General features: G+C 38.8%; 3 protein-coding genes across 4 annotated transcripts in view; all 3 read left to right on the forward strand.

Annotated features, from left to right (window-relative positions):
• Positions 1-6,954, forward strand: part of vps4b (vacuolar protein sorting 4 homolog B) — a 10,314-nt gene extending 3,360 nt beyond the window's left edge. For both annotated transcript variants that reach the window (XM_007559389.2, XM_007559390.2), the window contains 10 exons: positions 115-226; positions 1,023-1,173; positions 1,322-1,380; positions 1,480-1,599; positions 1,707-1,863; positions 2,001-2,149; positions 3,996-4,077; positions 4,162-4,381; positions 4,470-4,610; positions 5,484-6,954. In XM_007559389.2, the coding sequence (XP_007559451.1) occupies positions 115-226; positions 1,023-1,173; positions 1,322-1,380; positions 1,480-1,599; positions 1,707-1,863; positions 2,001-2,149; positions 3,996-4,077; positions 4,162-4,381; positions 4,470-4,610; positions 5,484-5,585 (1,293 nt within the window). In that variant the 3' untranslated portion in view covers positions 5,586-6,954. The remainder of the gene's footprint in view (positions 1-114; positions 227-1,022; positions 1,174-1,321; positions 1,381-1,479; positions 1,600-1,706; positions 1,864-2,000; positions 2,150-3,995; positions 4,078-4,161; positions 4,382-4,469; positions 4,611-5,483) is intronic.
• A 469-nt stretch (positions 6,955-7,423) lies between these two features.
• On the forward strand, positions 7,424-14,752 carry kdsr (3-ketodihydrosphingosine reductase). Its single transcript, XM_007559391.2, has 10 exons — positions 7,424-7,983; positions 9,231-9,320; positions 9,670-9,726; positions 9,831-9,896; positions 9,989-10,084; positions 10,529-10,720; positions 11,008-11,091; positions 11,258-11,341; positions 11,448-11,549; positions 12,347-14,752. The coding sequence occupies exons 1-10, from the start codon at positions 7,795-7,797 to the stop codon at positions 12,464-12,466; spliced, it is 1,080 nt and encodes a 359-aa protein (XP_007559453.1). The 5' UTR covers positions 7,424-7,794; the 3' UTR covers positions 12,467-14,752.
• A 1,491-nt stretch (positions 14,753-16,243) lies between these two features.
• The window catches only part of bcl2b (BCL2 apoptosis regulator b), a 33,156-nt gene continuing 25,590 nt past the window's right edge, over positions 16,244-23,809 (forward strand). The window contains exon 1 of the mRNA XM_007559392.2: positions 16,244-17,388. Coding sequence (XP_007559454.1) covers positions 16,837-17,388 — 552 coding nt within the window. The 5' untranslated portion in view covers positions 16,244-16,836. The remainder of the gene's footprint in view (positions 17,389-23,809) is intronic.

Genomic DNA, 23,809 nt, shown 5'->3' on the forward strand with positions numbered 1-23,809 from the left:
ATAAATGAGGTTATAATATACATATGTTAGTTTAATAAATCTGCTGCATGTTTTTCTTTTAACATCAGGTGCTGTTATAATTAAAATTGTTTTGTTCTCTCTCTGTTATTTCAGAAAGCGATTGATCTCGCCAGCAAGGCAGCTCAGGAGGATAAAGCTCAGAACTTTGAGGAGGCACTGCGTCTCTATCAGGCTGCTGTTCAGTACTTTCTTCATGTGGTAAAATGTGAGAGAACATGTTAACAAAATTAGTAACTGCTTAGCAGGTCAGGAGTCATCGCTTGACAATTAGCTATTTTAGCTGCCAGTGTTCTGGAAAATTGTGTATTTTATATTGGACAATAGATAGTTTAGTATAAAAATAAGTCCTTTCGGCTTTAATATAAAAATCTGGGTTGCAGAACAAAAAATAGAAGTGGAATACATCTTGACTGTGATGAGACTAATTTAATCCTTACAGTATTTATGGAAAATGAAGATAAATTAACTCCTCTTTTTATATTACCTGTATCAGCTTATTGCTATATATTTTTTGTCAAATATTATGTGCCATGAAATACTAGTCTTAGGAGATGCAGGTTCCAGGCTCCCACACCAAACTGACATTTTGTCACTGCATTAACAGTAATTATCTAGAATCTTCACATAGTTTTCGCAAAGAAAATGTGGTTATTTGACTACATGTGTAATAGCTACATTTGATCTTAGGTTATAATATCTCCAATTCCATAAGAACTGACTGGCCCAAAAGGGATCAGAATTAATATTAAATTCTTAGGGAAATTATACAGAATTTCATTAAGCGTTATGATGGGCAGTGGCTCAAGTAAACATATATAATACTGGAGTATAAAAGAAGGAAATGGTAATATGTTGGTATATTAAATATAGGTATGAATTGGTCATACCCAGCCAAAATATTATTATTTTTTCAGACACTAAGAAAAATATTTTTTTTTTCTTGTGTCATACCAAAGTCTGAACTTCTTTATTTTCCTATCTTTTCTGTGAACCTCTGACAGATGAGGCCCAAGGAGACAAAGCAAAACAGAGCATCCGGGCCAAGTGTGCAGAGTACCTGGACAGAGCAGAGAAGCTGAAGGAGTATCTGAAGAAGAAAGACAAAGCTCCTCCTGCTAAGCCTGTCAAAGAGTCGCAGTCCGATGACAAAGGGTGTGTTAATGGGTGTGATCTATGCCTCTCTGTGTGTCTTCTGTTGTGCTATTCATGTAAATTTTTGGAGAAGACAGTTTCCATTTATGAATATAAAAATGTGATCAAAGCTAACTTGGATTTATAATACTTATGCTGTTGTGCCCAGGAATGAAAGTGACGAGGGGGATGATCCAGAGAAAAAGAAATTCCAAAATCAACTCTCAGGTTTGTTTTGAACCAAAAAATAAAAAAATAAACATTTTGTTTATGGACAAACATTCTGTTTATACTTTCTGGTAATAATTTTATACAATTACTTTACAGGTGCAATCGTTATGGAGAAGCCTAACATCAAATGGGATGATGTTGCTGGTTTAGAGGGAGCCAAGGAGGCTTTAAAAGAGGCTGTTATTCTTCCAATCAAATTCCCCCACCTTTTCACAGGTATACGTTATTTGAAAAGATGTTTGTCTCATTAGTTGTCTGTTGAATAATTAATGATTTCATTATAGTAATTTGTAGTCTTAATTAGTTCTTTATGTAACTGTCAGGAAAGAGAACGCCATGGAGGGGGATCTTGCTCTTTGGGCCTCCTGGTACAGGAAAGTCGTACCTAGCTAAGGCTGTGGCAACAGAGGCGAACAACTCAACCTTCTTCTCAATCTCTTCATCGGATCTTGTCTCCAAATGGCTGGGAGAGAGTGAAAAGTGAGTTGTAGACATAGTAACTCATAAAGTAAAAAGGATTCATTTCTCTGACAAATTATAACAAATAGGGTAATCTAGAAATTGCCTTAAAGAAGTTGCTGTTTAAGTGTCTAAAAACACCCCGTTTCACTTTGCAGGCTGGTCAAGAATCTTTTCAGCCTTGCGAGGGAGAATAAGCCTTCAATCATCTTTATTGATGAGATTGACTCGTTGTGCGGTTCTAGGAGTGAAAACGAGAGTGAAGCTGCTCGCCGAATTAAAACAGAGTTCCTGGTTCAAATGCAGGGTGAGTGTAAACAGTCACTGCAATGATTAATAAACAGAGATTATGATGAGTATTTGTCAGTGTGATATAATTGTAAACTCAGATTTTTTAACATTACGTAATATGCATTTGTTACATAATTATATATGACGAAGAGTGTCTCAAGTTAATCTGGTCGCTATGAAAAGAATGCTTCATCTACTTTTCTTTCAAAAGTTTTTAAGCATTTGCTTTTTCATTTCCGTTCATGCTACAAGTTTCAAGGAAGTTATGCAAAGCAGCCTCGTTTTATTTTTTTTCTCCTTTTGTGCTAAAGACACGTGTCCTTGCTAATGTAACCAGCAAAAGCAGTGAAAAGGAAAAAGGGGAAGTAAGAATTTCGCTCTCTCCCTTTCTGGATGAATGAGCTGCTGAAATCTGTGACAGCTATTTTTGTGAAATGACTGTAGGCTGGCAAGTTTTATCTTAATTCTAAAGATGAGTTTACAGGTATATGGTTAAGACAAAAACAAAAAAAAATTAGGAGTTACTTGCCAAATAAGAAATGTCTTTAAATTCTGAAACAATATTGAAGGTCCTATTTGTTGTTTTGATATAAAATGTCTCCCTGGTTTGTTGTTTATTCCTGGTTTTTATTTTAAAAATGGGGTGTGATGGCCAAACTTTTAAAAGTCTATAGTCTAAGCAAGTTCCAATAATTTAAACATTGTTCAAAATTTAATTACAATGTAAAATTAAAAGACGTTTTAAAATAATGACTTGGTTCTTTTGAATATGGAAACTACTTTGTTTAACAAGTTTCTAATCTGTTTTATTTAAAGCTTCAGTTTTAAATAAAACAGCTGGAGCTCTTTTAAGCTCCAGAACTAACACTGAAATTGCAATAAATTCCTAAATGTGGGAGAAACCAGGCATTTACATACTCTGTAGAATAAGATAACCTGAATAATAAATAAGCCAAAATGTTTTTTGTTTTAGCTTATTATTTATGCTGTCATCAAGCTAATTAATTTTTTTGCTTAATATAAAGTTGGTTTTTTTCCCAGATATTTTTATTTTCTTCAAAGTTAGAGATTTGTATGCACTAAGATAACTCTGCCTTTAAATAACCTTGGAAAGCCCAGATGGTGATGTGATGGCTCTATAAGATTTTGATTAATTGGTTAGTTCAAAACAATTTAATTAAATGGAAGCATTCCTGTAGATGGATTTTATGATAAATCTTCCTGCTCTGATGAAAGAGAAGTCCAAAAATAATCGCATTAATATCAGGAAGAGAATTGTTGACCTCCCCAAGTCTGTCATCTTTGAGTACAGTTTTTCAAGATCCCTGAAGGTGCCAAGTTCACAGGCATGTATGTGCAAATCATTATGTTCCAGTATATACCATATGTGTTGGTCCAATGATTGCCCTTCTTCAGGAACGAAGTTCTGTGCACCAGAATTGGCTGTTTTGGTGTGCATCTACCCCAGAACAAAAGCAAAACACTCAGATTGTTGAAGAGATTGTCATTATCCAAAGTTAAACTAGTCCCATATGGACTTGAGCTGAAGGGCCACTCGAGGAGGAAGAAGTTATTTCTCATGAGCAGCATAAAACGCCTAATTACAGTTTGCAAAGAGCTTCAATTTTGGAAACATGTTCTGTGATCTGATGAAACTAAAATCCGAGTGTCTGGTCATAATGAGGATTGGTACATTTGGAAGTAAGAGGACATACGGAAAATTGAGAACTGCAAACGCGGGAGTGGCGTCCGCCTGCAAAGTATAAGGGGTGATTGCATCTGGAAAATAGATCGGAAGACATCAGCAGGGAAGTTGTATGTGGCTTTAATCTGCTTTATTGAAGTCTTTGTCTGCCTTACAGGTGTGGGTAATGATAATGAGGGAGTGCTAGTGCTGGGAGCCACAAACATCCCCTGGACTCTAGACTCTGCCATTAGAAGACGGTAAATGTTGCGAGATGTTTCAAAGTTATGTAATATCCAGTTGTCATCATCCTATTCTCAGCGCAAATAAATAAATACTTTCAGATTTGAGAAGAGGATCTACATACCGCTGCCTGAGGAGCACGCCCGCTCCTTCATGTTCAAACTCAATCTGGGCTCGACCCCCAACAGTCTCACTGAATCAGACTTTGCAGCTCTGGGGAAGAAGACAGACGGTTACTCAGGAGCAGACATCAGCATCATCGTCAGAGACGCTCTAATGCAGCCTGTTCGAAAGGTCCAGTCAGCAACCCACTTCAAACGGGTATGTCTTCATAAGGCTCCTGTAAGGTTTAATCCAACTACATAACACATTAAAAATAAGTTCACAATCTTTCTGTTGTTAATATAAGGCACGAGGTCAATCCAGAACTGATCCAAACGTTATCATTGATGACCTTTTGACTCCATGCTCTCCTGGTGATCCCAACGCAATTGAAATGACCTGGATGGAGGTCCCTGGAGAGAAGCTAATGGAACCAGTGGTGTCCATGGTAAGAAAACTACTACAAATGTGTTAATTGGAGATGCACTAATCAGTCATCTAGATTGGAATTTGTCAGTTTGTTTGGATTTGCTTTGAGCAGCAGTCAGCATGTCCAGCGTTGTTGTTTTCCCGTTTGGAAAATGCATCAATGCAGAGAAGTCCACCAATATTAGAAGAAGAGATAACAATCATCAGTATGGATCTGGTTGCACTTTTTTGAGTTCAACTTAAAGCACATTAAGGTTAAAGATGATTGCTTTGCATAAATGAGATAATATTGTCATTCTTCAATTTCTGATACCAAAACTATCATTAAGCACCTTATATTTTATGTTTTGTATCAGTAGAATGCTGAATTGGTAAGTCAGATGACAAAGAAACTGGAAATTGGTATTGGCTGGAGGCGGTCTGGTTGTTGTGTCAAGTATAGATGTGCAACTCTCCCTTAAAAAGACAATCTGATATCTCCATAGACTTGGAAACACAATTTAAGGGTTGTTTAATTTTTTATACAGAGGGTTGTTTATTGTTGTATCTCAGTGTGGTTTAAATAGTTTAAAATGTAACTATTTCTATAAATGTGCATTTACTTTACCAGCTGCTGTATGTATATAGTCCTATAATATAAAAAACAAGACCAGGGCAATTTAGGTACTTTACTGCTCGCGTACAGAGGGAGGTGCTTTTGCGTTTGCTGAAAAAAAAAAATACTGACGAGTTCATATTGCAAAGTTGATCATTCAAAACAGTCTAACAGGGTATGTGAACACATACCCTGTTTTGATCACTTCATGATCAAAAATGAAGTCCTACTTATAAATCTCTACACTCCTAATAAAAGGACTTATTTTGAACCATTTTTTCTTCCTCCTCCTCTTAGCCTGACATGCTGAGGTCTCTGTCCAACACAAAGCCAACAGTCAACGAACAGGACTTGGAGAAACTGAAAAAATTTACAGAAGACTTCGGACAGGAAGGCTAGATCGGATCCAAAGACCCAAACCAAAGCAATGAAAGTGTGACTGTGTCTTTACTGTCTTTGACCCTTATTTCTCTCTCTCTGCCTCATCCTTATTCTCTAAGCCCCATGGGTTACCTAAGTACACACTTAAAAAGGGTGGAAGATTTTTTTTTTTAATTATTATTATTTCATTTCCAGTCCAAAGAAACTCAAAAGCTTGCTACATATAGTTGTCTTGCTTAAATGTAAAAGAGCCCCCACTGGAAACTTCGGAATTTAATTTGTTGAAAGTACTAGAGCCCTAAAGTATTTATAATCAGAATATTAAAACATGTTTGAGAAACCTGTAAGACATGCACCTTTATTGCAAGTTGGGTACTTCAAACTAGAACTTGCATTTGTGTTTTGGTTTTACAGACTACTTCCGACTCCATTATTGTTTTTCATAAACCCTCTTTTAATAAGGTAATTCGTACGTTTTGTACCCTATCCTGTAGATCAATGTGTAAGCCTTGCACAGTCTAAATCAAAGACGCTATCTTCATACGTTAGGTTTTGGAAGTGAAACGTCCTCGTCTGAGAGTGGTTGTGATTATAAAATTTTAAGACGGACTTGGATGCAAAAGCCTGGATAAATTTGTTGATGCAGTTTTGAAGGAAATTAGTTGCAGGTAAATATGTTTAGTCATTCATTATTTAAAATTAACACAGGCCTTAAAAAGTATCATCACTGTGAGTAAACCAGCATTATTTCACCATTCCTGAAGGACCTAAAGCTTTGAATTATTTCACAACTCAGTAAGGCTTTCTTTCTATAAACAACTGTACATATTCATTTATACTAAAAGGCTTTGCTGATGATCTTTGAAAGCTTAAAAGAATCTAGGCCTTATATTGGAATAAAATATATTTGGTTTAAGCAAGATTGAGAGGTGAAAGGTGGACATTGATGGCTCAGATAAGAGGACCTTGTGTACGTAACAGAAATGACTTGCATTTTTGAGCTTACACTTCATATAGCCGTAAATGGCAGTTTGCACCATGTGCCTTTCAGAAAAAAATGCCTGTTTTTTTTTTTTATTGGTTTATTACTAAATTAAGTCATACTTCTAATATATATCAAGTGCTTTGTCACTACAACTAAGAAATGTACAATGTATGTGCATTTCAACGATGCTCTTTTAGAGATTGTATACAAATGTACTCTGTTGCTGTTGAGATGTGGAAACTGTCTCCTGTAATTTTTTTTTAAGGGGGATGTTTTATTTTACAGTGTATGTCTACACATTTATGTAACAAACTCTTGGGCCTTTTCTTGCGAGAAGAGGTAACTGATGCATCCAATGTTTTCTTCCTCATTTCTTTAGTGTAAATAAAAGTTACAGCTATACCAAATGGTATTTTTATTTAATGCACTGCAAAAGGAATTTGTGAAATTTGTAGATTTAAAAGCTAAATTTTGCACTCCTTCACAAAAAGTAGCACTGCTGTGATATTGCACAGATAAATCGGCACCAATATCTTTACTTTGAGGAGATCAGCAATCTGCTGATACATGAGAAACCTTAGAAAGTTCTGAAAATCAGCCACTGTCCCCTTTTTGCTCTTCTGTGAGAGGCTTGACTGACGGACCTTCCCATCAGGTTATTTCTGCACTCAACTCAATAGTTACTCCACTAATGTCAACGACTTTATTAGATTTTCTGACAAAAAAAAAATTGTATCCGTATGTCAGCTTCTTTAAATATCGGTGATAGGCCAGAAAACTGCATACAGTGCACCACTACATCATTTTACACTAATGTGAAATAAATTTTATTTTCATACTAGTCTGTCGGAACCTTACGGTCACTCTCCCTGGTTTCAGGCTGAAGTTCAAAGTTCCTTAATGATGCGTTGCATTGTGGGAATTGCTGTCTCTGAACTCAGGAGCCAGTGTTGAAACATTCACTTTAGGACTACAAGTACCAAGTATGACCGTTTACTGTACACAGTTCGGTTTGTTTTAGTTTCTACGGACAGCGCTTTGTCGTAAGGGACTAAAGTCCAGAACGGCTCGTTAACCTGGCAGTTATAAGTCTTTGACCAGCTGCCAAAACCTGGAGCGACCCCTCCCCAGAGGTCTGCGCTTCACCAGCTCCCCCTCCCAGAGCCGCCTCTTGCCTCATAGCTGTTATAACGGAGCGGAGAAACTGGCCTGCTAGCTAGCAAGCAAGCTAAGGTTTCCCCCATGTCCTCTGAGGAAGCGTTCAGTTCACCGATTGTAGATTGGCTCTTCGTCCATTCCTGGTGGCTCTTTTTACCTTTCATTATGCTTCTTGTCGTAGCTGCCTTCATTGTTGCTTTTGTGTTATTGCTGTACATGATATCGCCTCTCATAAGCCCCAAACCTCTGAAGCTGAACGGGGCCCACGTCGTGGTGAGTACCTCTACTTCGTTAACGGTAGTTAACGTCCACTCTTTCATTGAGGGTGCAGCCGCCTTCAGTTTAACACGGTACATAAAAGTTATTTTCTGAGTAGACATTGACATGTTCACTGCTACGGTCGAAGGAGTGCTTTAACGTTTCGACTCGTTTCTTCTGATTCCCGTATAATTTTTTGGGGGCAAATTATGGAGCGACACGCCCACGACAAACAGGGTTATTACGTAGAACGGAAAACTATCCTTGGTTTTAAATATTTCCCACGTCTGTATAAATATACATGTATATATAAAACAAAAGAAAACTGAGCACGAAATTCTTTGATTTTTTTCAGGCGAAATCTTGGCTTTTTTTATATTTTTTATATTTTTTTTACAAGGCTTGATTTATATATTACATATTTTATATTTGTTGCTCCAATATCAATTCATGGTTATAGAGTTACTGACAAGTTAGGAAAAAAAGGAGAAATTGCGTGAATAAGCCTAATTCCTACATTAAAGCATACATTCTTAAAAAAAGATGTACAGATCATTCTGATGTCATAGTTTTCTTTAGTTTTGTCTTTATTGTAACCAATGGAAACATTTTCTAGCCTTTTTTCTGCCAGCTGACCCGCTGTACACAGTAACAGGTGGTACTGCATAACTATATTCTTTATAACTCTAAAAACCCAGTCATTCTGACACTTCCATGAGCACTTAGTGGATTAATTTGGTAGTTTTTTTTTGTTTTTTTTAGTAAAGTTTTAGCACTGGCTTACTTTAATGCCACTAACCATCCTATACCTACTACTAACAGAGAGGTCTTGCTAATAACTTGGCGAGATTCAAAAGGGAAATGTCACTGGCTTTTATTCCTCTAGATCTGCTCTCAGAGTAGGTGTGGTTTCGATCCCTAACAAGCTCTGAAAGTGATGTTTTTCCTAATCAACATATCCCAAACAGTATGAAAGAATCAAACAGTGAAGCATGTGTTGTCACATGATTTGCGGAAATATCAGAGGAATAAATTGTCCGTTGGTAAATGTCCCGTTGCCAATGTCTAGAATATATGTTAAGCGGTAACTCTGTCCATTTGGAATAACCTTTATGGTTATTGCCCAGTAAATAACCTACAGTTCATTTAAATGAAAGTCTATAAAGACTCCCCTTTCATCACTTTGAGGTTTGCTGTGAATACTCTGCTACTACATCCTCTCAGCTTCCCTGACCTTTGCATGTTGCTGCTGTATTGATCAGGTGACAGGAGGCTCCAGTGGGATTGGGAAAAGCATCGCAGTTGAGTGCTACAGACAAGGAGCATTCATCACCCTGGTCGCTCGAGACGAGGTCAGTGCAAACATTTAACCAGTCCTTCCAGTCCTCCACAAGCTGTTATTACAGTCAACTCTCTTAGTTTTTTTTTTTTTGTTGTTGTTGTTTTACGTCAAACCCTGCGCAAGTGAAGGTGAATTTATTCCATGTCAGGTGAACGATCACGTGCAAAAAATTTGCTTTAGTTTCTGTTTGACGCTTGGTGATCATGTGATATAATTATTGTTCTTGAAATATGTTGTTTAATTCACTTGGTCCAGTGTAAGCTCATACATATGAATGGTATTGCAGTTGCTTTACACTAACTTATTTCAAGAGCAACATGTTTTTAGAATAGATTAATTACATACAGCGTTTCTTCCAGGAGAAATTACTAAGAGCAAAGAAAGAGGTGGAAAAATATGCCATCAACGACAAGCAGGTATTTTTATCTTTTAAAAATCCACCCTACGGTCTGGTCGTTTTCATCATGTTCATTTAGAACCTCACATCTGATTGACTTTTTAAATCTCGTTCTCTGTTCAGGTGGTGCTCTGCGTATCAGTGGATGTTTCCAGTGACTACACGCAGGTGGAAAATGTGATAAAACAGGTAATGTTACCCTCTTCGCTTTGATAGGACATATCAGATTCTCTAAATAATTTAGAGTAGTGTTATAAAAGTGGGATTTTGTTGCTATGCAGGCTCAGGAGAAGCTCGGGCCTGTCGACATGCTTATAAACTGCGCTGGAACGTCCATTTCTGCAAAGTTTGAGGAAATGGAGGTGGAGCGCTTCAAGGTGAGTGCCAGCGACTTCTAATCTTAAGAGGTTAATAGGATCTTTTAAAACTTGCTAATTGTAAGTAATATTGCATATTTTATATATTGAAAGCAAAGTGAAATGTGAGGTTGAGCATTTCTGAGCAGAAAATGACCTCTTTTTTTTAAGTGCCTGACTCAGAGTAGTCGTTTTCTATTTTGAACTTTTATTCCTGCTTAGGAGGATACTTAGTGTTGCTAAACCATTCAATAACACAGATCTATAAATAGTTCAAGCAAAAAAAAAAAGCGACTCATAAATGAAGCATTTGAATAAACCCTAATATTGTCTTGTTATTTTATAAAGAAGTAAATCACTACAGCTGTTAATTGAACACTTACAAGCATATTTAAATTGTGAAATGCACTTCAGTATGGGCCGTCCTCCTGCATTAGATGTGAACTTTGGCCTTACATTGTGTAGGAAATGATCGAACTGAACTACCTGGGCAGCGTTTATCCGACTCGAGCTGTGATAACCACCATGAAGGAGCGAAGAATGGGCCGCATCATGTTCGTGTCGTCCCAGGCGGGTCAGATCGGCCTGTTTGGGTACACTGCCTACTCTGCATCCAAGTTTGCGCTGCGTGGCTTGGCAGAGGCACTGCAGATGGAGGTTTGTGTGCTTGTTTTCACCCCCACCGATTTTTCTCTTCACACCCATCAGACACACAGCAGCTGAAATTATCTGCAAAATACAGGTAGTTGAAATATGCAAATAGTTTAGCATATTTTTAGAACTGTTTTAGGGGATGATTCTTATGTTAATGGAAGAGGGGTTTAAAAATGACTCCCAGCATAAAAAATAAAAAAATCATAGAAAATGCAGGGTGGGGGAGGTTGTTTATTATGAAAGGCTATTACTGTCATTTATATTCTGGTCATGCTGCTATTGATTTTCAGGTAAAGCCCTACAATATCTATGTGACTTTGGCATTCCCACCCGACACGGACACTCCACTACTGGCTGAAGAGAACAAATCAAAGGTGCTTAAATCTTAATCTGGACTAAAGATCTGGTTACAGACACATAGCTCCACTGAATAGTTTGTGGTATTTATTTATGGATTAGCATTTTTTTTTATTTAGCAACTAAAGCGACAGTAATTTCTAATTTCTCACAGCTTTTGCTTTTCATTCTTTCCCTTCCAAGCCGTTAGAGACCAAATTGATCTCTGAAACCTCTGGAGTTTGGCAGCCTGACCAAGTGGCCAAAATCTTTGTCAGGGATGCGGTGGTAAGAAAATCCTTTCAGCTACTGTTGACTCAACTTTAAAATGTATATTGTGCTGAAGTTTAAGCTTTCCTGTTTTGTTTTGTTTGTTTTTTTTTTGTCTTTGCAGCAAGGAAATTTTAACAGCTCAGTTGGCCCAGATGGTTACATGCTATCAGCTCTCACCTGTGGAATGTCACCTGTCACCTCCATCACAGAAGGCCTCCAGCAGGTACAAACATACACACACAGGTGCCGCTCAGTAACTTGAAATTTTTTCTCAGGTGTAGATTTATTTGAGTAATTCAATTCAAAAAGTTATTCTTTTTCATATATAGTATAGATGAATTACAAACTGATGTATATGTTGCATTTACTTCTGTTAGTTTTGGATTATGGCTTATATCTAATAAAAAAACCCACAGTAAAGTTTTTAAGGAAATTAGACTAAAAAGTGGTTTAAAATAATTTTTTATACATAAATGTTGGCCTACACCGGCATGTCTTACTGAGGAAAAGAGTTTTGAACCAATGAGTGACAGCCCAATGCTCTTCTTTTCCTTTTTAGATTAGTGCCTACAAGAAACATGACAATTGTAGCACGACTTATGACTCTGCCCCAAACCTTCACAGTCTTCTGAAGGTTGCAGTCATCCCTCTTGCTTTTGCTTCTTTTTTTCTACCACACTTTTTCCTTCCACTCGCTTTTCCAGTAATATCTTTGGATACAGCACCACATGAACTGCCATCTTCTTTAGCAGTCCCTTCTTCAGGATTACCCTCCTTATGAGTTAATATTTTTGATTGCCTGGGTCTCATTAGCTTTAAGCCATAGTTGACAGAAATATATAAAACATATCACACACACTTGTGTGTCGAATGCAAATTATGTATCAGTCTCAATTCCCGAATTCAGCTACTGAAATAAATTGTTGAGTGATGTTCTAATTTATCGAGATGCGATTAAAACATGACCTCAAGCATGCCAGTGTGCCATATGTGTGGTTCTAACTTTGAATGTTCACACAGATTGTCACAATGGGGTTGTTTCGGAGTATCGCCCTCTTCTACCTGGGGAGTTTTGACAGCATCGTACGGCGCTGCATGATTCAGAGGGAGCAATCGAAAGAAGCCGACAAGAGGGAGTAACCGCAGCCTTAACGTCCTCACAGCCCAGTACTGCTCCTCTTCCTCTGCAGCTTTGTCCTCCGTCTTTACAAATGTACACAGTTGGGGTGGGAATGCACATGCAAGCCAAACGTTTGATATCATCTCTGAAAAGAACAGAAAAATATAGTGTATTATGTTTACTTTCTGATGATATCACTTCTTCTTAAAGTTTAAGTTTTACATTCTCTGCCCTCTTTGAACAGGGAATACCTTTGTTTAAATGTGAATTCCTCGTTTTAGGAATGGAAAGGAGAAGGGGCAGACTAAACATTGCAGTTTTTATAATACGTGATTCCTTTGAAGCACTGAGTCACACTAGTGCTTTTTTTTTTTTCTTCCCTCCTTGCATAGAGAAGCAGAAGACAGCTTGACTAGTTGTACCAAATATGGCTTAAAATTCCTTCCTACTGCGAGCTATAATGTAAAACAGAAAGTAAGCTTACACTTTCAGTCATCTTGTTACATTATACCACAGAAGTATCTCCACTTTATACTGAGAATTTTACAGTTTTCACTAAATAGGTTTTGTACCTCAAGTCTTTGCAGGCAAAGCACCTTCCCTTTTTGACTGAATGGCCTCTGACTGGAACTCTGTGGGGGTTTTTTGCCGTATGTTGTTTTGTCTTTGTGCTTTGTGTGTGTACTAAGCTGTGAAGTGATCTAACTGTATTCTTAATATCTGAGTGAGAGTTTTTTTTTTTTTTTTTTTCTCTATTTCTGATTTTGGAAATGTAAAATACATCCTTTTCAAATTATATTGATGTCTGCAGTGAGGGTAACAAAACAAAAAACAAAACAATAATTGTGGGTGAACTGTGTGCATGAATGTGTGTGTTTTTACTGTGACTGAGCCAATCCAGCGAAGGACGGAAAAGCCATTTGATTTAATCTTCTCGATTATAAAGACACAAAATCTTTTCTTCATCATTCCAGCTTAGAAAATCTTTTTTTTTTCCTTGCGAGTTGAAGCCATGAAGTCGTAGGTAGGGCGAAGGGAGAAAAGCCAGCACATGATTTCACTTTTCACCTGCACAAGCTCGTACACTGCACCCCGACTCTGATTTTATTATTATTTGTGTGTGCGTCAATGCATCCGAGTTTGGATCCTGCCGGGATCGCTGTCTTTTGGGTTGTCATTGAGTCAGGTCAAGACGCGACTCGCTGGTTCGAGTCCTGTCTCTTTAGGTCCACTGACAAAGAGATTTGTTTTTACACAAAGTCCAAAATATCACTCAGACAGGCAGCGTCCCTGTGAGTTTGGACCAATAGTTCCACAGTTGGTTCTAAATTCCCATCTGGTCTCTGTCGAGCCTTGAATAAACTTCTGTCTTTCCTACTCTTTCAAGCTACAGAGACTTAAGAAGTGCATCATAGGCTCTCACAGTCTTCCTTTAGCCCATTCTACAACGAATGTACCTTCATGCCAACATTCAAATCAGGCTTTTGGATTATTATAATTTTTAGATCCAACATTTGAATGCCAAAAGATGTTAAATCTGTGTTGCTGCTCTGTTGATCGTCGGTTGTAGAAACCATGGAGTAGGGCTACTTGAGTCATTCTGAGCCTTAAGAGGTGACAACTGATAAGTCTGACGCTATGAGTAGGACAGATCTAACAGTGTGACTTAATCCACATATTATTTTTATGTTGTTGCCTGTAAAATTCAGTTTTGTTTTACTCTGTATTTTATCAGTTTCTATTCTTTCCATGATGAAAAAAAAAAGCCTTATTCAATCCAAGATATGAACGTGGGAATGAATGACTCTTGTTTGATGATGTTCTCATTTGATATTGGTTTAAAGGCATTCTGCCCTACACCCGGAGATTATTTCATTATCCTGCATGTATTTGCTTTATAAAGTTCTACTTTCTCACCCCCAACCCCCCGCCGAGGTAGCAACACATAGTGAAACATGTAGCTTATGTAGAAGCATTTTTGTTGTTTGAACACCTTTAAGCTATGCAAATAAAGCCTACGCTTACAGTATGTTTGAACATCAGTGAAAACTGAAGCTTTAGTCTCCCCAGCTCCTCAATAGTGTTATCAGTATGTTCCTAATCAGTTTAAGACTATTGAACATGAAAGTCATTCTGCACACTCTTGTGTTTTGCTCTTTTTTTTGTTGTTTCTGCCAAAATGATTTAACACCTTCACCTTGTGTGCCATTGAAAGAAGTTTTCAAAAGTGGAACGTTCTTATGTCTTATTTTCTTACATGATAAAATAAATAATTGTATTGGGGAAAAAAATAACTAATTGCCTAAGTGTTTTAGTTTTATTTCTTGTTCTGAGTATTGCAGTAAGACTTTAGTAGTAGTGCTGGAGTAGATCTATGTGGGATTAAGAGATTGTACATGGTACAGTGCCTTGCAAAAGTTGAAATACCTCTTGGCATATTAGTGAAGTGGAAGTAACATTAAAGATTTTTTTTAAAAAAAATCAAAATAATATAGTAGCATGTTTTGCCTATTCCTCTTTGTAAGCTATTTATAGCCCAAATAAATTGGATGAGGAACATTTCTAAACAGAAGTGTTAAGGTCTTGCCACAAAATCTTAATTGAAATTGGGTCTGGACTTTGACTGGTCCATTCTAACACATGAAAATGTTTTGATCTGAACTATCTCTGGCTGTAGTATTAGGTGCACTGTCCTGCTGGGAGGTAAACTTCTGCTCTGGTCTCATCTTTTCTAATGCCTTATAGGTTGACTGTCCTGCATTTATGTGCGTAGCAGCAACCACTTTCTCATTCTCTCTCACCAGCCTCAATGTCCATTCTGAAGAAAAGCACTGCCACAACACGACGCCTCAACCACCATATCTCACCATGTTCAGGGTAATGTGCAGTGTTAGCTTTCTGCCACACAGAGGTTTCCATGTAGGCCATGAAGTAGATTTTCAGTCTCATCTATCTAGAAATTGTAAATATGTTTTTTTATGACTTTCCCAGCAGTGGCAGTAGTCTCTTGTCTTAAATGAAGGCCTTTTTTTTTTTTTTTAGAGTGAACGTCTTGTCTCTATCAAAATATTCTCCCGCCTGGGCTGTACATCTCTGCAGCTCCTCTAAAGTTTGCACCATATTTGTACCATTTTCAGATGGATTGGTTCCCAAGAGTAGCAATTAATTGTAACAGAATAGCGGTTACACTTTTAAACAGCTATTTGATATTTCTGGTGTGTTTCCTGGTCATCACCAATGATGTCCAAAAACAACAACAGAACTCAGGTCTTCACCTAACTGTTTTTTTTTAATATTCACATAGATCAACTTTATTTAGAATAGTTGACTTCTGAAGTTGATTGGTTGCTCTAATTTAGGTTTTTCATAATAAAATGAGTTGTATACAAATTAACGCTTCAATTTCCAGATTTTGTTTTAATTTTTTTTTATGATTATTATCCTTTTACTCCACTTTTATACTCAGTTTGCACTACTTAAGTGGTGGTTAAGTACATAAAACTGCAATAAGAGGCATTTTAAGCTCGTAACGTGCCTAGAAGTGCAACAGTTCAGCAGTCTTGTAAGCGTATGTTTAGTAAATGTTTAGTAAATTCTTTTCAACCACAAGGGGGAGAAGGGACTTGATGAAAAGAAAGCTGAACGGTTTTCTCGTGCACCATTTTAAAAGTGAAAGGAACGTGTTCTTACGGAAAGTTGGCTTTCAATAGCGTATACATTTATAGGGCAATACTTGTACAAATACTGGCTACCAAAAAAAAAAGGGTTTTCCCCCGCTCAACGTCGGAGACTCTGAGCTGACGTCAGTGAGAGAGAGAGCGGCCCACTGGTGGTGGGCTGGAGCTGCTGCTGATATGTGGAGTGATCGCTGAAGAGGACCCAGTCCGACCTTGTCTGACTCACAGCCCCGCGTCTGCTCGGCTCGTAGCGGGGTTAATATCCGTTGAGCGGCCGTGGATCCCCCTTCAGGCGCGCACAACTTTGACTTTCATTCATATATTTTTTTCTAATCGCTGCTCATCTACGCCTGGGGGATGTGCACGGGAACAAGCAAACTACTCCAAGCTCTTCCGCATATTGGATCTCTCCCCAGCAGTGTCCCTGCAAGGATTCGGGAAAAGAAGGCTCCTGCTCAAGCGGAACCGGGGATTTTTTGAGATCCAAATCATTATTTTATTTTATTTTTTTTTGTCTCAAATTGATTTTCTGAGTTTGTTAAAAAAAAAAAAATCGCCTGTAGAGTGGAATAATTAATTGCGTTGCTTAGATCTCAACAGATCTAAGATTTAGACGAGGCTTTGCAGTGGGGTTGAACAGCACCACACAATTTCGATCAGAATGCATTCTATTTAGGGCACGCTCTGATTTACACTAAGTGTCACATTTAGGGATGGCGAACGACTACAATCGCAATATTGTGGAAAACTACATCTGCCATAAACTCTCCAAACGGGGATACGTGTGGGGATTTAACGGAGTCCCGGACGACGACGCTGCTAACAACGGAGGTTTAGGTGACCATTCACCGACTTTGGTTCGGCGCTGCCGCGATGCAGGACCGGGGCCCGACAGCGACAGCGACCCCCACCGCCTCTGCAGGCGGATCTCGCAGTCCGACCCGTACGCAGACATCCACCGGGTCCTGCGCGACGCCGGTGACGAACTCGAGAAACTGTACCAGTTGGACTTCGTGGAGATGTCGCAGCAGCTGTACCTCACCAGAGACACGGCGAGGACGAGGTTCGCCGAGGTCATAAACGAACTGTTCCGGGACGGCGTGAACTGGGGTCGGATTATCGCTTTCTTCGAGTTCGGAAGCACGGTGTGCGTGGAGTGCGCGTCCAAAGAGGAGATGACATCGCAAGTGGACAACATCGCGGAGTGGATGACGGAATATTTAAATGGACCCCTTGACAGCTGGATACAAGATAACGGGGGATGGGTAGGTCTGATTCAGCCTCTTAAGCGCTTTGCAGATTTGTTGCAACGGATGCGCAAAAGTCCTCTTTTAGGTCTGAGTGCGTGGGTTTGAAACCGGGCACGGGCTGAGATCACAGTGGGCGCTCTGTGGCTTTATTTACGGCTCAGAACCGAAAGTACACGTGAGATCGATCATTAATAAAATCATCCTCAAAGATGTGCATGTGATGCGCCACAACGCGAGCGCGGCCTTTCCTGTTCGAGCTGCTGATTGGATGACCACGTTGGCAGTTAAAGTCTTCGCGTCCAATAAGAATTAAGGGTTAGGTCACACCTCCCCACGCTCTGAGATAAGTCCCTCCCTTTAAACTCGACAGCCAGTTGTAGACGGACAGCTGTCAGGAAGAAGAAGACGAAGAAGAAGAAGCAGAACAAGAAGAAGAAGAAGAGAAGGTCTAAATGAAAATTTGGGGAAGTAAAAGCTGGTTTAGAATTTAACGAGTCGTATGTTTAACATTTAATTTTTATCTTGAAAGAAGAGCTACACTGTAGCTGCCTTACAAACCAATACTTAAGGGAAAAGAACAAGGCTAAAAGTGTTGTGCAACAAAACCAAACCGACAAAATGGTGAAGAAGTGAAACGACTAGCGACTCTTTGGAACATGTACAGCCATCTGGTCTGCCAGTGCGAGATGGTGCATGAGAGAGGGCAGTGGTTTAGACAGATGAAATGAAGCTCGCCTGTTAAAAGACGAAATAGAAGCAAATCCTATTCATTTTGAATATAAATAGAAGCCAATGAAAAATAAGCAAAATTGTAGAAATATGCTTATGGTTGCTTGTGCCAATATTAAACATTGAGTGGCAACATTTTTTTTTATCATTTGACATTGAGAGACAGAAGATGACCTTATTCCACAAAGAAGCATCTGCATTCAAAAATAAAGCACATTTCTACAAAACAGCATCAAATGGCAAATAAAAATAAAAGTTCTGGTCTACAAATGGATCCTATGTTGTACAAGTCTGATGAGGGCAGGACTGGCTTACCTTGCCCATTTTCAATCCCGGCAGCGTATCTGTTTCTCACAAATAACAAGTAGGTTTTAAAGAGTTTCTTAAAGGAAACACTTTGACCATCAGAAGCAGGTGGTCCAGCAATTGTAACGCCTCATTTCTGCCCTTGCATGCTGCCATGTATTGCCTTAGAATGTGTTTCCTGCAGGGTGAAGAGCACCAGACACATGTCAGCGCACTGCGAGCTTCTGGTTAATGTGTTAAAGGCTCTGGGCATCACTGACTGCGTTAGGTAGTCGAAGCACTACTAAAGGGCACATGAACCTTCTAAACGTTGACCTTCCCACGTAGACGCACACGCTCTGAGAGAAACCTGTTGGAACCGTACAACATCACGTTTGAGGAAAATGTTTTGCAAACTCTCCTGCGGTTTCTTTGTAAAAAAGTGCAGAATATGCAACTTCTACATTGCCATGAAACCAAACTGTAATGAATTAGCCTTTAATTAGTGGAGTTGCTCATTATAAGAACATAACATTTGTGCTACGTGGCCGTAATAGCTGGAAGCTACGGGAGTTGGGATATATATACATATACATGTGAATGTGTGTATGAGAGAGCGAGAGAGAGAAAGAGAGTATGAAGATGAGCGGCATCAATGATTCATATCGAACGTTTCATCTCAAAGGATAGGACCGTTTAACATTCCCCTTGTGTCTGTCTTGCCCCTGGAGGTGACAGGTTTTGCCAAATATCAAAGGCAGGCAGTAGAGGGAGGGCCCTGCAGGAACAGAGAGCTAATCTGCAGCCACTGTGTTTAACATGCAGTCCTCTGTTGTGCATCGAGGTTTTCTTTTCTTTTTCTTTCTTTTTTTTTTTTTTTTTGTAGACCTGTGTCTTAAAGCCTAGAGCTGCATAGACGCCTGCCTACAATCCCTGGAGTGTGTGCCCACTGTACAATAATGTAGGTCATCATAGTCTGTGCTTTACAGCTGGGTGGAGATGACTGTGTCTGCATCAGCTGGGGTGGGAAAGAAAATATCATCCTTTAATCCACAGGATTATTTAGGGATTGTTATTATGGCACATGTTTGGAGTTAGGGTTCGGTTTGAAAGGTTTTATTCTAATAAAATAAAATAAAATAAAAAAACGGATCTTAAATATGTTCAACTGAAGCTTCATTTCACATCCTAGATAGATCATTGCTGTTGTGGATTTGTATTCATTTGAATGCTGGGAATTCCCTGAGGTGTTTGTTTTGGTTATAACATGTCCTATAATAACCGAGACACACTCTGTGCTCTTGATGAAGTCTGCGAAATCTTTTTTTGCTCTGTGCTGTATAGAGCAATCCAGTTGAATCAGTTGTACTTTAGATTTTAGTGCTTAAGATTTGAACAAGACAGCATTAAATTTGGTCTACAGTTCCTAAAAACTGTGAAATAGTACATTTATTTATCACCAACAGAAAGTTGCAAATAGGATGGTAACTTCAGCATTGATTAGCTGCAGCATTGTTCGGTAATATTTTCTCACAGAGCTTTCAAATCATTTATATCTTTTCTTAAAGATCAAGCTGCGTCTTTTGTTAAAGTTGCGCAAAGATTAAGTGAAATTATTGACTGATTTTCATAAGTTATGAACATTTCTACAATTTAGTGTTTTAACTGTCAACACAGCGGAACAACAAAGAACTACTTCCTTTCTTACTTCAAAATAAAAGTCTCAAATAGACACGAGTGTCAGGCTTAAGTCACTTTCTCTCTGCTTCTCATAATAATAGCTTACACTTATTCTAACAAAGTCATACAAGCATTTTGCATTAAGTGAGATAGAAATATTTAAGAGACAATATATTGTGACCATAGTCCAGTAGATCTCTGAGAGACCAATAATGTGTCTATATTATTGGTAAGTAAAATTCATAAATGACCTTTCTAGTTTTTTTTTTTATTATTATTATTTTTATTTCACATAAAACTCAAAGCACATACTCTTCTTTGTTTGTTGTGTTGTGTTGAGTCATAAAATCAGCTGTTTAAACGGGCAACACGTGAAGTTTCTTTTCACGGTAGGATATGCCTGAACACCCTCACAGGAAAAAGGATGTGACCTCAGTCTGCTTACGATGTGGGCAGAACAATGGCTTCCACTGTGAGAAAATAATCTAGCATTTATGTTGGAGCCAATGTGCTTACGTTTAATCTGATGTTGGGGTTTCGCTGGGGGGGGTAGGTGATGACCTAATTGTGAGGAGTGTCACTCGGGTCTGAGGTACACACAGGGTCAGTTTTATCCACCATCTGCCAGGTGAACCTTGCACTTGTGTGTTTTTGCTCTGTATAAAGAGTTTATACATCTTCCAAACAATGAAGACATTCAGTAAACATGGTTAAATGCCTGTTTAGACAGGTTGTACTTATGGTCACATTCAGTCTGGTGTGCTACTGTGTAGAAAATGTGAATGTTGTGTTTGCCATCTTCCACAAATAAAGGTGTGGGACCAGTCAACACATTATGGCATTTTAAAAATACAAAAGTGGTGTTGAAGTAACTTTCAATAGCTTTCTGTTTCTTGTTGTTTTGAAAAGCTGCATCAAAAAATAGAAATGCCCACTAATCGTTGTTAAGTCTGCACACAGGAGTGAGTCAGATGTAGCTTTCATTGAACTAAAACGTGTCCCTTGGAAGTGACAAGCACTCTCTGTGTTTGTTGAACCCCGTTGAGGGCGAAATTGCTCCCATTCTGCCCTGATTACTTCCCGCACCCCAGAATTTGAAACAAGGTCCCTTTCTTTGTCCCAAATATTTAGTTAAAATTTTGACCTTTGGTTGGAGGGAAATTGCATGTTCCAATTTAAGCTCCGGCTGCACACCTGTGTTTATTTACAGGCAGTAAATACCGAGTGATTGAACAAAGCAGCCGAAGACAGCATCCGAGTCCAGAAATTACATGCCTGACCTGAGACGTTTGACTGGCTGCAGGGGCACGCGTGTGCACACACATGCATGCGGGCACATACGCACACACACACACACAAACCCAAACACACTGCTATGTGCCAAAATGAGCCTTAAGAGGAAAACAGCAGTTTCACAATAGTTAACTGTAAACAGCTCAGATTAAGAAAATGTGTTTAGTTCCTGATGGGAAATTGCTCAGTGCTGATGTTATGACATTTTTTTCTGTTGTATTTTGCTATGCTCCAAGATGCAAGTGTCTTTTGGGCTACTTGTGAAAAATGACGATCGATGTACAATGGTAGACACCATTGTCAATCAATCTGCAGGGGAGGCGCGCTTATGGGTTTAAATGAGACTTCCGCCACATCAAAATTTTGCATTGATAGTTAGGTAATTAATTATTCTAAATATTGTGGTGATATTCTGTTTTATTATTACATGTTGAGATCCATTGCCTTGCAAGTGCTTCTTGTGTTCCATTCATAGCTTGTGCCAAACTGCAAATAGTCCCTTCATGTGTAGATTGAGATTAAATTTCATGCTGGTGGATTCTCTCTCTTTTTTTTTTAATCAATCAGGTGACTTTGAAAGGTAGTTGTTTACCCTGGATTTTAGTAAGAGGTATCAGACTACATGTATGCAACACTTTTTAGATTTCTATTTGTAAAAAAACAAAAAAAAAAACAAAACAAAAAAACAATCGAGAGCCATGAAACGTTTTCCTTCCATGTCACATTTCTTGAAGTTGGTGTTTCTCATAAAATGCATTCAAGTCTTTGGTTGCAATGCAACAAAGTGTGGAAATCTTCAAAGGGTATGTATAAATTTGCAAAGCTCTGTATCTGTGTTTAGATGTTCCTTCTCATTTGATCTGAAACACACCAAGATCAGATGTCTTGTCTTACCAGGTGGCCTGTTTCTGCCTTTTAAATTCCCTGTGTTACAGGTATGTGTCTGTGTTTGTCTGTTAAGAGTAGACAATATAAGCCTGGGCTGGGTCCATCCTGTGGGGGATTCCCTGAGCAACAGTCTGCTCAGTGGTGGGTGGGACCCGCATGTTGCTATGGTATAGTGGGCCTCGTGCCGCACCCCGTTGTTGAGGCTATGTGGGACAGAGAGGAAGTCATTAATCTCTATATAGGTGATGTGCTGGCAGAGGGGAGACAAAACCCAAACAAAATAAATCATAAAAGAAGCATACAAGGAAAGGTAGAAATATAAAATTCCACGCTGAGATCTCTCTTCTTCCCAGAGCTGCAGAGCCAGTCTGTTTAACACAAGTCAATACTAATAAAGGCTGCAGCCATGAATTGTTCTAGGCGATACCTAGCTGTGCTTTGAACTTTTTTTCCTTAGAAAAAAAAAAAAAAGCATTGTTCAGACAATGAAAGGCCTGCTACATCTGAAGACTTATGTTTTCCAGTGTAATGAGCTCTCTAAGTCATGACTGATCCATCCGTTCTAAGCTACAAATCTTCTCTTCTCCCCCTGCGTACTGTCACAGTCAGTTCATCAGTCTGGACCAGCTTTATTAGTAGGATGCACACAGTCTTCTTGTTTTTACCCATCTGAGCTCAGAACTAAATAAATACTCAAGACAATGGCAATTAGTGCTATTTCCTACCCAACTATTAAGTCAGCTTGCTTCACTATATATGTTGACAACTCTGTGCTTGGAGAGTCTGACATTTAGTTTCTCCAGTTCAATTTCGACTCTCTTTCTTGTGCACCACAAGAGAGCTCAATGTGGCAAGAGGGAGCCAAGATTTCCCCCTGTGCGGTACCCCTCTTGCTGTGCAGGCCTTGGTCGCTCACCATCTGCCACTGTGTTTACACCCATCAGCTCGGCAACTGTAACCTCAGAAACGTTTCCTACAGAGGCAGGCTGCTCTGGGCTCTAACTGTTCGAATCGGTGTGACAAGAATACCTTCTTCCAGTAGCAGGCGTCTAGAAATCTCTCAGAGATCTACTGGATGCACAAAGACCTTTTATGCCAGCCTTCAGCTCTGTGTGTGGAATGCATACAAAAGCAGGGTTAACCCTTTACTGTAAGTCCTGAGAGCACCGAAGAGATTGCTTGACTCGCAACGGGGAGCGAGTGCAAAGTTATTTTACAGTTTTGGAGTAAAAGAACATCAATGTTCTTGTTGTTGTCAAATGTTTTTCACTTTTGCACATTTTGTCATATTGGAAGCAGCAGACTCCAATGCATTTATGTAGTTCTCTTTCTTTGACTTTCTAACTTGACCTACTCTTTTAACCATAGATTTTTTTTATTTTTTTTTAACGATGCTTAGCTTGAATCTCCGCAGGTCATTTGTGGATTTTCAAGATGGCTCAGCATCATCATTATACTGTAGACATACATCTACATCTTTTCCTTTACTGAAATAGTTGGTGTTTCACTGAATCTATTCTTTCCTCTACTAAAATAAACTTTTTGTTACTTTTGTTACTGC

Source organism: Poecilia formosa, unplaced genomic scaffold, assembly GCF_000485575.1.
Source record: "Poecilia formosa unplaced genomic scaffold, Poecilia_formosa-5.1.2 Scaffold104, whole genome shotgun sequence".
Lineage (NCBI taxonomy): Eukaryota > Metazoa > Chordata > Actinopteri > Cyprinodontiformes > Poeciliidae > Poecilia > Poecilia formosa.